Source organism: Chelonoidis abingdonii, chromosome 7 (assembly GCF_003597395.2).
Source record: "Chelonoidis abingdonii isolate Lonesome George chromosome 7, CheloAbing_2.0, whole genome shotgun sequence".
Classification (NCBI taxonomy): Eukaryota; Metazoa; Chordata; order Testudines; family Testudinidae; genus Chelonoidis; species Chelonoidis abingdonii.
Window position 1 is genome coordinate 109,633,664 of NC_133775.1, and position 13,102 is coordinate 109,646,765.

The 13,102-nt window shown below is 41.4% G+C and overlaps 1 protein-coding gene across 3 annotated transcripts in view; it reads right to left on the bottom strand.

The window, feature by feature from the left end:
- Window positions 1–305: 305 nt before the first annotated feature.
- RNF145 (ring finger protein 145) overlaps window positions 306–13,102 on the bottom strand; it is a 77,869-nt gene continuing 65,072 nt past the window's right edge. For all 3 annotated transcript variants that reach the window (XM_032800449.2, XM_032800447.2, XM_075068205.1), the window contains 5 exons: window positions 8,490–8,630; window positions 6,976–7,158; window positions 4,494–4,641; window positions 3,255–3,611; window positions 306–1,964 (listed from right to left, as the gene is read on the bottom strand). In XM_032800449.2, coding sequence (XP_032656340.1) covers window positions 1,518–1,964; window positions 3,255–3,611; window positions 4,494–4,641; window positions 6,976–7,158; window positions 8,490–8,630 — 1,276 coding nt within the window. In that variant the 3' untranslated portion in view covers window positions 306–1,517. The remainder of the gene's footprint in view (window positions 1,965–3,254; window positions 3,612–4,493; window positions 4,642–6,975; window positions 7,159–8,489; window positions 8,631–13,102) is intronic.

The following is a 13,102-nucleotide window of genomic DNA, read 5'->3' on the forward strand; positions in this document are numbered from 1 at the left end:
AAATCTGTTAGTCTTTAAGGTGCCACCAGACCCCTTGTTGTTTTTGTGAGAAGCAGCATGCCTGGTCTGGGGGGCAGAGAGAACATAACATACCATTTTGTAGCTGCTCCTCAAAGTTAAGGCATTGGTGGCAATGACAGGTTTTAACAACTAGAATTGTCTTTGGCTAGAATGGCACTGTTACATATGTACAGCACATGTGGAGGTGAGTATCAGATCTGCTGAGCTCAGAGGAAAATGCAGCCAGTCTGCATGCACATATCATTCAGGTAGCACCTTCTGCTTAAGAATCACATCACCAAATGTAAAAATCTTCAAATGTAATTTATTAAGACATTCAGCTATGTCTGTTCGTCTACATCCAAATTTATTACTAAAAATAAAATCATATCACATTTCACGTTAAGAATACCAATTTTGAAAAAAACACTTCAGAGCCAAGCCTATTGTATAAATAAGTGACTAGTTTCTTTTCATATCAAAATTCACATAAAAAAATGTCCTTCCCCCCCTCCCCCCCCTCCCATCCCTAGTTCTATCTGAAGCCATGATGAATGTAAAAATTTAAGTATGGACACATGCGTGTCAAAGAATAAAGGTGCAAATTCTATTAACAGCTTTAAAAGTGGCATTTGCGGTGTTTGATCATACACATTTCTGTACTCATTCCCAAAAGTGCAAATACTGCCAGAGTTTAACACTGTTTTAATTCAGCTGCAAGAATTAAACATTACACAGGATCAAACAGTATTGCAAGGCCTCTATCTGTGCCCTAAAACTCATCCCACTCTCCTGCACTTTGCAGTGGAGGCCAAAGTGTTCATTAGAGCTTTAGTTTACTTCACATGGCCCATACTGTGCATAATATATTAACAAAAGTTTCATATACATCAAAATATTGAAGACTCTGTCATAAAAGTCAAGAGTCACTATAGATTACATGAATGTAAATGTAATTGCCCACCAAAAATGCTCAAAGCACACACGCAATGTATTAAGAGTGCTTCCATCTTCCAATACAATAAATGCTGTTATCTCTTTGATTTTGGCTTCAGTGCTGTACAAAATTTTGTCAGTAATCATGGCTGCGCTCCAGTCAATGCAGAAAAACAGGCCAAAGCATTCTAACCTCTCACTGGTACCTTGGGACATGGTTCAGTTGGTGGCTCCTCCCTACCCCAAATACAAGCTAGTGGGTCTGTCTCTGTCACACCTCATACCCCCTACTTCTCTGCCTGCCCCTTTATCCACCCCCTGAAAATACTGTGTCCATTTCATGTGTTTCCAGTTTCTCCCTCCCTTGCAATTGAGAGGCAGTTTCTGAAGTCATTTCTGTTGAATCTCCTTGGAATTGACTCTACCAGACAGCCCATAAAAATCGGCATGGGATATTATAAATATATTTTGACCAGCATTAATTGCTAAACTTTTTCACAACTGTGGAAGGGTAAGTTGTCTCTGCTGAGCCAGGCATGGGTCTCTGACATGGATCTGTTCCTACATCATCTTCCGCCACTTCAAAACTGGATAGAAAGTCTCGGGTCCTGAGTGAGAACCTCCTCCTGGCCTCCAGTCGGTTCCTCCACAATAATCTCCTTCTGGTTGTCCTCAAAAGGGCAAGTGTCACAATCCAGACTCTGAGAATCATTCTTGGTGTTATGAGAGTGCTTCTGGTGATCTGGCCCTTCAGCCACCTGTCCGTTACTGTCACTAGGACTCTCTTTTAGATTTCTCTCCTCCTGGTGTTCAACACCAAGATGTTCAGTTGCTTCTTGATGAACAGTATTTTGCTCTGCTCCAGGATTTGGCTGTGGAGCTGGCTCTGGTCCCAGCCCTGGTGGCTGCGAGGGGTTTTTAAGTTGACAGTGGCACAAAGGACAGGTCTCTTGCACATACAGCCATTTCTTAAGACAACCAGAATGAAAAAAATGGCAGCATGGTGTGATCACAGCAGATTTCATGTCCTGAAAATAATAAAAATCAAGATGTCACACAACAGCCAAACACCCTGTCCACCCAGAACTACCCTCTATCCTCCATGTGATCTCAAATTTACCCTGTGAGATGGAAATTCTAAGGCAAGACATGTAATGATTTTTCCACATACACTCAAGCTTCCACACAACTTTCAACAGGCACAAGACCAGTAAGTTTCCAGAGGGAAAAAAGTGATAGAACTCAGGTACCCAGTCTCATGGGGCTTAATGACAAAACACTTGCAACCCCATGGAAGATAGCCCCATACAGATTAAAAGCGAGCCCAAAGAAATGGTTAGCTACATTCTTTGTGGAAGTAGTTGTAGGGTATGGGTTACACAGTACTAGGCGGAAAGACAAACCCAATGGTATAAATAAGTCACCCATTATCCACTTGTAACCACCATGGTGTGAGAGCAGCAGAGTAGAAATGAAGTGCCTAGACTTAAGCCACAGAGGTCAGAGCAGGGATTTTTGCTCAATGCAAAGTAAGCTTTTGCTTTAAACAAACATTTCAGATCACTGAAACCAAGTTTGGAGCCAATCCAATCTTAATAAAATCATGCTGCATTCACCCTAGGGTTACTCTTTTCCTTCCATTCATAACAAACATCATTTCCCAGAGAGAAAAGAAAGAAGCACACCTGTATTTTTTTTTTTTCTTTTTCCAAAAGCACAAGGTGTGGTAAAGATAGTACTTCCAGTGTTAACTTTTAATTTCCTTACTTCTGTTGGCTTACATTAATGCTTCGACTTACAGTAATTACGTTTCTTTTTCTTTTATAACCAATGTTTTAAATTAAGCAAGAGTGGGAATTAGCAATCCATGGGCATTGAATTGTTTCTACGAAACCGTACAAGACGCTGGTTAGCAGAGTACGTACAATCTTACAGGAAGCTTAAGAGAAATCTCCCCAATGAAAAAAAAAAGTCAGTGTTTGGTTCTACTATTGAGACTAACTTGGCCCAAACTCATTGGAAATGCTTAAGAATCTCAGATACTTTCTAGAATACAACACTTGCTTCTGTCAAATCTTAAACAGATTTAAAAAAAAAGAAGCTATTCTGGTCTACTTAAATTCCTTAATTTCCATGTTAGTTTGTTCTAGGTTTCCAGTGCAACAACACTCCAATTCTGCACTAAGCCAAATTACATATAGCAGAACTTGATGGGGATTGCAACTGAAACACAACCAAAGTCACTGCATTCGTTACAGCAGCGGAGACGAACTCCAGACCATCCACTCCCCTACAGTTCTACTACTTGAATTGCACACCTGGTAGCAGATGGCACAGATATCATTGTGTTGCTCCAGCTGCTCCTCTGTGGCAGTGGGCAGCGATTTGATCTTATTCACAGCATCCCTGCGGAGAAGAAAACTTTTCCATCCCAACTGGGCCCGGAGCCACACATTATAATAGGAGTGGATGAAGATGATCATTGAGCCCATCACAGTCCATTCTCCAAAGATAGTCTCCGAGACGCCGTATGCCACGACGCAGAGAGCCACCAGGAATTCCAGCAGCCGGTACGTGCCGTTTACATAGTAAATTACATCGTCCATATTTTCTACTGGCTCTTTTCTGAACTCCTCAACCATAAACAAAACGTAAATGAAAAGCGTTCCAAGCACCTGAAAACAGATAGAATGACAGTTTTAGCATTCAGGTCCCGAGGGTAAGTAGAGTTCTGTACATAAGGTGCTTCCCTCACCTGGAAGCATATAAGCTCCACATCAGCCACATACTTGCTTAACTTCAAGTAGAAACTAAATCTTTCCCTACTCAGCAAAGCATGAAGCTTGTGCTTAAATACCAGGGAAAGCCATGCCTAAGTGCTTTGCTGAATCCAGGCTGTAGTTAGGGCTTGTCCACACAGGAAACGCATACTAGAGGGGTGTGATTTCTAACACGCACAGGCATATCAGTGTGAACACTCTTTGAAACAGCACTGCATTAACGTGCACTAGGGAATTTTTAGGGTCAACATGGGCCAGTTAGCATGGAACACATTGGTGCACTTTAGAAATCACATTTCTCTTGTGCACAGTGTGGACAAGCCCTTAGAGATATGGATAGTGACTAGGTGAGCAAATACAATAGCCATTTAATGATAAGCGTCCAAGAATTGTTTTTTAAATAGTGAATTTAAAAAATGAAAATAACGCTACACGCCCCCACACTCCTGCACAGGAAAGTGCATGTTTTGGACACCAACATATTTTTAGCTTGCCTCTGGAAGTCTCCTAAAACGATGCGATCTACGTGCACCTTGGAAGCTTCTTATTGTAACCAACATGCCCTTGCAATCCTACAGCATTATTTACAATAAATATTTCAGTTCCCTGTGTTCTCAGCCCAGCACTAGAGTATTCTAGCCGCAGGTAGAGATAAATCAAAGATTTTACATCCCAGCTTCTGCACTCTAATACTTCCCCCAGCACTGTTCTGGTCATAGCCCATTACCTTAGGGAGAGAAATAAAGAAATGCCTGTCATGAGGCTAGTGTGCCTTACCTGGAGGGAGGTTAGAATACTGCTCGAGATAATGATCAGCAGCCAGAAATCCATGTGGAAAAACTGACAAATCATGTAGGCCATGTATGCTGGGAACACTAGCAAGAACAAGCACAGGCTGACTGCACGGAAATGCTTCCACAGGCTCCTGCAGGAACAATGCAATGGTTGCGATTCAGACAACTGGCATCCTCTCACTGAGAGAACAGTGACTTCTGTATCTGCTGAAGGCTTTTACATTAAGAAAGGGAATTCTTAATTTCCTCAAGTATAGTCTAATTTGCAGCACAGACACATTTATTCTGATGGAAGCTCAGTTCTTTCTGCCCTGTGCCCTTCTCAGCACAAAGTGGAAAGGCTGCATCCTCAGTGAGACAAAGGCAAAAATTAAAGACTACAAGTTCATAGCTATTGCCACAGCAGATCAGATCAGTGGTTAAATTAATTGTCTCCTGTCTCTGACAGAGGCTGACACCCGATGCTTCAGATGAAAACTCAGGAAATCCCATTAGAACAATTATGGAATAATCTGCTCCAGGCAGTCATACTCTGAAGCATAAAGGTTTGGAAAGTTATTTTAAATGCTATCTGGTATACCTGCAGAAGTTCCCCCATAAAAACATCTCATACTTTGACTCTTACTAGACTCTTTGCTAGCCTCTATAACCGCCTGTGGAACTCTTGCACAGTGTACAGGCATCATGTGGCAGAAAGTATTTCTTTTTATCTGTTTTAAATCTGTTGCCTTTCAGTATTAACGAATGTCACCTTGCTCTTAAGAAAAGCGATGAATTGTATTTATTTAGATTTAAAAAAATAATGACATCTATTCCAAGGCTCCAGTTATTTTAACATAATTTATCATGCCATAAGTACAATTAAGTTAAACCTCAGCAGCACTGAAGTTGGTTCCATAGAAACTCAGTCAAACAGCCCAGCAATCAACTTCTCTGTGATCAATGAAGCATACCCTCAGCCTTCTTCAAAGACTCTTTCAGACAGGTGTCTTTTGCAGTATGCCCCAAAAGTCACCAAATTCAGACTATTTCAGACCTAAGGGGACCAAGTTCCTGAGCCTCAGAGCAAAAGCCCTGCCAGCTGTCCCCTCCCTTTTACAACACATAGGGGTCTACAAAATAATGACGATCTATCGTGTCCCCATTTACTAATCTCTCCCCTACACAGTCTTAGTCTTTTCACTCACATCCCATTTGGAAATCTTTCCAGTGCCTCTAATCATTACTTGCTATGCTACTTGGCAGCTCTCTCTGATGTATTTTTACACACATTTAGTTCCATAAATAAGATACGCTGAAACTGACGAACGACAGCAGACGGGAAGAAAGGAGAGAGGAAAACTACCCTAATTTGACCTCAGCTAAGAGTTACAAGAAAAAAATTCTAAAATTAACTGAATTTTGTAAATACCTGTTTGTTATTTTGGGGGTGGGGGAGGAAGGCTTCCCCACCTCCCTTGTTCAGAACTCCCTACAAATTCAGCTTTGGAGCTGGCAAACAGTTAGCTGCTGGTAGCAGTAAACTGTATCTGTTTGAGAACCAGATACTCATCTCCTGGCTCTACTCCCATTTCCTTTTGTTAGCATATTTAGAGTTAACATGCCACAGAGACTGCGTTGACCGCAAGCAACCTCTAAGCCGAACAGACTCACAGGATATAAATAAACCTCCTCTTTTATTTATAACGCTTACTGGTTACTTAAGGGGAAAGAGAGACATGCAATTAACATAGGAAATGCGGTTTCATGCCAGAACACCAAAGACAAATAAAGCTCCTCAAAGAAACACAAAGAAATTAAAGATAACAGGAAAAAAACCCAGCAGATCAAAACATCCACAACACTCCATTCTTCCATTCCTAGGGTTCTCCCATTCCAGGCCTACAACCTGTGTGCCCCAAAGCCTGAGGTTCCTGAAGTTAATCTATGGACTATTACTACTTACTAGAATTTTTTTCCCTCCATGATTCTATTAAATAACTGGCTGTTTCCGTGACATCCTGAACTGTGGTTTTGTTTAGCCAAGAGCAGGGCTCTGTGTCCCACATTGGCGGGTGATGACTTTCCTTGCGTCATGTAATACCCACAGAGCTTGGTGCCGGTGGCTGCAAAGCAACATGATCCTGTGCAGACTGTACGACATGCTCATGGATGATTCTTCATTAGGACCATGTGACCTATGTCACTTTTCTTCAGCAGAAGGAATCATGTTGCAAAGCATCTCTATGCTGGTGTACATCACAGTGAGAGTGAGTGTGTGGGAGAAGGGAGGAGATAAGGAGAAGGAGCAAAGAAATTAGAACAGTCTGTATAACTAACCTTTTTATTCTTTGGTCTACAAGAATGTGGACCACCACAACTTACCTTTTGGTAGCCCCCAAGGCTATCAGGCCATATATTAGTGTGCTCACCTCTACAAAAAAAGAGTTTTAAATAGCTTTCAGTTTAGAAAGCGCATCTCTTACTTGTCCCTTGAAGCGCCTAGTGCCAGAACAATGGGATCCGCAATCTCCAGCATGGACTGAAGGATGGATGCTACCACAATGAAGAGAATAATACTAAGCAGGAATGCCCGATGGACAACTTGAAGCTCGATTAAACCAGTCTGCACTGCCAAGATCAGGAGAGTAACTCCTTCTGTCATCCCCCTTTGGGTTGGTGTTTTGAAGAGAAAGTGAAAATAAAATGCAGAGCATTAATTATTTTGCTTCATCTTAAAATAAAAGTGTGGCATGTATGAAATCAACAGTATGTCATAGTCCTTTCTTTCTGATTCTATCTTAAGATTTCGTTCTGCCTTTATGACCTCAGGACATTAAAATCGATATTTCTTTAAAAAAATACTGCTTATGCTTCTTTGTAGCTTGCAGAGACTTTGCTGACCATTATTCTTTAATGTATGCAGTGGTGGTGTAGCCATGTTGGTCCCAGGATATTAGAGAGACATGGTGGGGGAGGGGATATCTTTTATTGGTCAGAGACAAGCTTCAGGTCTGGGCCTGAAGAAGAACTCTGTGTAAGATATTCTCTCACCCGCCTTGTCTCACTTTTTCTTCAGTGACATCCCTGTCTGGAGTCCTACCACTTGGGTACATTTTGAAAGCAGTGAATTCAGACTTAGATATACAGAACAACATCCAATGTCGCCCACGGAAACTCTAGAATAAAGAGTCCCCTGAATGCCCTACTTTCACGCTTTTGGTTTTGAGGTGAATTTAACATTTCTAAGGTGGAGACCATGACAATACTATCTTGAGGCAGTTATAGCACAGCATGGACTATGCATGACTGTCTCCCCCCCCACACACACAAAATGCTCCTGCGCCATTCCTGGGCAGCCTCATTTTATACTCACTGCAGTTCCCACATACTCACCTCAGAACCCAAAGTACAAACAAGTCCTTCACTTATGGCTTGAACCAGCATTTGAACTCCTGGTAAAAGCTAACATAACTAACCCACAGTGCCACAACTAAACTCCCAACTTTACGTCAGACAGTTGTGACAAGCACAAGAGAAACACGTTGCCTATAGTCTTTGGCAGTTTCCCACAGTAACTTTTAGCTGACCAGTGTAAATCTTCCACAAAAGATTAGTTTGATTTTACATGTAGTTATATGGGGGGGGGGGGGGGGAAGAGAAGAACCAGGAAGTTAAAATATAGCTAGGTAAGCATTTAGTTTTTCTAAACATTTGAAGATTCCTTCAGTCACTCATCCCAATGAAGACACTGTACAGAATCTAAAATGCCAAGGAGAAGCAGTTCTGTAATACATACAGTGCATGACTGTCATTCTAAGATTCATGGTAGACATTTCCATCTCAAACCCTTTAAAATAGTGTATCTGGACTAATAAATAAGAAGCCTGTCATAATTCCTATGCATTCTAAGGAGTTTATAGTGGGTTAAAAATAACTTTCAGTTCAACAAATGCCAACCTCAGTTCTACGTAGTTCTAAATATGTGTCAGGCACTTACCTATTCATAGCCGGGTCATTCATGAATGCTCGGTAGCCCTGTAAGTAAAACTTGCAGAGAGTCAAAACTCCCAAAGCAACGAAGGAGACCGTGAACACCAACCCCAGGAGTGAATATGGAGTGCTGCAACATTCCGCAATGCTAGGGGGAAAACACAGGTTAATTAACAAAAAGATTTCTTCAATTAAGAGTCTGAGCTGGTTTGAAATTACATCTGGATTGGCTTAAAAACATAACATGAGAAGCCCCACAAGTACATGCATGTTCTTCTACAACAAAATTACATGAGAGCACACTCCACTATTTTCTCCTCGGACATCAAAGGTCAAAGATTCACAGTTACTCAGTCACAAATGCATAATTCTGTCTATCAGCTGACAAGCAAGCCCAGGTGGTTCTCCACTGCTCAGATTGTGCTTCAAGACAGCCCCACATGGTGGCGCTATCTTGCTTTTACTTTAATAAAGAAGAGCACTCATTCTCAGGCACGGAAATGTGATGCATTCAATTCACTTAATGACATTTCAATCCAATTACCACAAGGAGATGCAAAGTTACAGTAGATCAATTCGATTGGTTAGTTCTCACCCATAGCAATACTGCCAGGATGCCAGTCACTATATATCGCTCATGCAAACTGTTATTAAAATGACTAATAAACTGCAAAGTTTTTCATAATTCTGGTCTGAAAAGTGATCTGAGATCTTTAATGTTCAATACTACTGCTGACCCACAAAAGAGATCTAGTATAAATTTCAAATAAACTACACCAAAAAGACATGCTGTCTTTAAATAATTATCTGAGCAAGAACACAGGATGCTCTCGCTCTCAGGTCTATTTCTCCTTTCAAGGTTGCAGCTGAGGATTCACAAGCGCTGGGTGCAGCCAAGTTTGAGGAATCAAAGAGCTGTTTCAGCTCACTCATCCCGGGGCCAGTTTTCTGTAGTCCTGGCCCAGCGCAGTCGAGAGCAGTCTCCACGTTTCTCTAGAGTACAACTGCCTTTAATGGGAATCACACTGCTAGAGATCAGCAGAATGCAGTGTGCTCTGGCTATACATCCTCCCATCTCCAATGTCAGCAGAGCTGGAAAGCAGTCGGGTGGAGCTGCTCTAAGCTTGTGTTCTCTAATGCCAGGGAATCCTCAGCTACTCAACTCAGGGCCACGTTCTGGCACCTTTGGTTACAACAGCAATCCTGGTTCCTTCAGGACATCAGGCTGTTCCCAGAGAAATTATTAGGATGCCACATTATAGCATTCTAATTAATTCACTGCTGGATCAAGTAGAAGCAAAGTACTCCAAGAAAGAACTCGTGTCAGAAACACCAAATGGAACAAAGGAAATGATAAACAGATGCACTGGTACTCTGAGTCCATTTTTAATGTTTTATATGGCACCAGAGAGGTAACGCAACAAATGAAGATCATTTCTTTTTAAAGTGTCTGTTAAATAACAGCTCACGTTTTATTACAGATCATTCTGCTTATTCTTCAGCATTCCAACATTTTAAGTTAAAATATCCCTCCTCCCCGATTTGACAGGGCATGAAAGCCTTTTGTAGCTGAATAGGCTGCCCACTAGAAGTGTCTAAATTTCCTGGCTACGCCTCTGCGCATGAATGGAAGCTGTCTTTGGAAAAAACCCAAAGCAGAAAATTTGGAAGAGTCTCACTCATCATACAATCAAGAGGTACTCCGGTTAACTCAGCAAATCCTCCCTATCCTCTAGTGAGTGATACAAGCCCTTTCGGAAGATAGAGAAAACAGAGTCTGTAATGGAACATTGGCTTCTAAGAACACTCACCATCACCAGAACCAGCAGCAAAAAAAGGCATGTCTACAGTACCAAAACAATAAGAATAAAACTCTGTGTGCACAAGAGACAGATCTGTCTAATTGGTTGGAAAAGAAGAGTTATGCCAGATGATCATGGCACAACCGTTCTCTAGTGACTCCTCAAAATCCCCAGTATGTTGCTCTGGTGTGACTGTAAATAGGAAAGAACTGGCCAAAAAAGGTGTAGGTCTCTGTAAGGGATGATTATCTTCCAGGAACTGTGCTTGGGCTGCTGTATGTCGCTCTCAGTACTGGTCATGTACCATGTTTACTATTAAGGGCACCTGCTATGCAAGGTATTTTTGAATAACTTCAGGGTTTTTTCCCCTGCAGTTGTCAGGAATGATAGTTAAGGAGAAGTCTGATCCAGCATAGCTGAGCCTCCAGGTAGGCTCCATAATCAAGAACTTTTCAATCCTTCTAGCAAGTAGGCTACCATCCTTCCTAATGAAGTTTAAGTGGAGATAATTTACCATGCGAAGGACTCAGAGGAGCTTAAAAATCTCAAACAAAGGACTGACTGAAGAGCTTTCAGATTTATCCTTATGTGCCCAAAGGCATGAGCTTGTAACTCTTCTGAAGGTTTGAATTCTTGCCATCTTCAAAAAAAAAAAAAAAAAAATACAATGAAGGCTGTGTATTGTTATTGTTTGTCGTGCATTTGTGGAAGCTTAACATTGCTATTAAATGAACTCCGATTGCTCTTGCTTGAATTCTGGAGTTGTACAGCTCTAGGAAATAATTCATTACTGCTAATAACGGGCATGTGTGCACAGACTGCTCTTTTCTGGCAGAGAAACATTTTTCCATTGTACTAATTAGACTGCAGCACAGTGAAGTCTTCTGGCTGACTAGAGAATCTTTATTAGCTTGTTTAACAAAATGATATTTAAACTTCCTCTCCTAAACAGTTAGGCTGTCAGAGATAAAACCTTCTACTGGAGCTTTTTTTCTTCAGAAGAGAAATGAGTGCTACTGTTGCATTTTCTTACCATGGCAAAGCAATGCATCTTTGGCCCCCACAACACTAGTATAAAAGTCTCCTGGTTGTGTGTGTTGCTCTTGGGCAGGTAAAAGATGACAGCAATTGCCAAAAACCCACCAAGAAGGATGCCTTGAGGAAACAGGTCCCCAGAGCATGATGAAATTGAGTCTACGAGAAAAAGGCTGGTGCTTTCATGTTTTGGGCTGCACAGAGGAAGTCTAGCAAGTAATATTTTCAAGATAGCATCTTGTTTAACTCTCACTTATTATGAAGATACAGATTTATTCTGATACTGGGCAGGCAGCTTCTACCTGATGTACATGGATTGATACATGATCATTCACACTCTTGCCCCACAATTCTATGGTACAATTCCAGAATCTAAAACACTAGAATTGGAAGTGGTTTAGATTGCACCAGGTAAACCTGTGTTTTAACTTTAAATAATTTCAGTGACTGGAATACTGATGGTTCATGCCTGCAAAGACCGACAGTGGTTAAGAGTGATATTTGCACTGATTTTGTCAATCTGGCATTAGCCATCTTTCCTTTTGGAGATCTTGTGCATGTAGCAATAGCCACAATATTTGTCAAATGCATGAGGTGTGTTAGAAAATCAAAGTTACCCTGCTGTGCCATGTGCTACAAGCCTCTGCTCTCTGCCTGTGACCAGAGTACGCACATTATTAAGCAAAGTGGGGAGCTCTGAGCCTAAATGACTCAGTGATGAGGGAGATACTGGGTCTTCTCTGCGAGGAAGAGCCATTTCATCATCCCCAGATTCTTTACCTTCCTGCTGTCAAGGGACTCTCCAATTTCTGCCCCTAGTAACAAATTTTCCAGTTCTTCACAAGCAGCAAAAGACCTGTCGTCTACCCTGCAATTTCTTCAACTCAATCACAGAAATTAGACATGGAAGAGACCTGTTAGGACAGGCAGCCCACATCCCCGGCAGCTGCTAAACTACAGTTAGGGAAAGTTAATATTAAAACTTCAGTGGCGGTGTAAAATAAAGTTGGGCGGGGGGGAGGGTTAACTGAAAACGAATCACCTCTGTTGGTGCTGAATAATGCCATCAGTACTGTGTTGCATTACATTTTAGAATGTAATGCACTCAAACCCTTGGTGTTTCTCTGTTTATTTTAAGTTGACACTGAACTCAGAAGGCTTGAGTACTGTGATGGACACAGGGCCACGTGTGAAAGGCACCAGAATGTTCCAGAACCTTGATCCTGAGGCTGTGGTGTCAAACAGGTTATTCTAAAAACAAACCTTTAGAGAGAGTTAGGAGATGCTGGCAATGTATCAACTTCTTTGTGTGGTTTAGTAGAAAGACAAGAAGGTCCCAAATGCACTAAAAGAGTGAAGGGAAAGACTGGTGAGTCATAATCTAGTAAGGCAATGACAGGAGACAGCGTGTAATAGTTTTCCTATTCTTTCTCTAAATTTTGTAGAAAGATGAATGCCAAAAACAAGACAGAAGAGGTATGAAAAATTCCCAAGCACCAAAGGCACTGAGAATGTCCCTCTGCCGATGAAATGGTCCATAAGAATGTGGGTTGCTAAATAAAGACCACCTTCAAAACAAACCAAACATCAGAAATAGTTTGTTAGAAAATCCAGTCCAATACTCTGAAAGCTAGATTCAACAGCAATCCAACTGGGGAAGAGAGAGTAGCATACTGGGATATTTAGGATCACCATCAGAAAGATAACCCAAGTCTCTCCATCCTGAGGAAAATAAGTTTGGGTTTTTTTGGCTTTATTTCTGATTCTGCTGATATCATTGTGG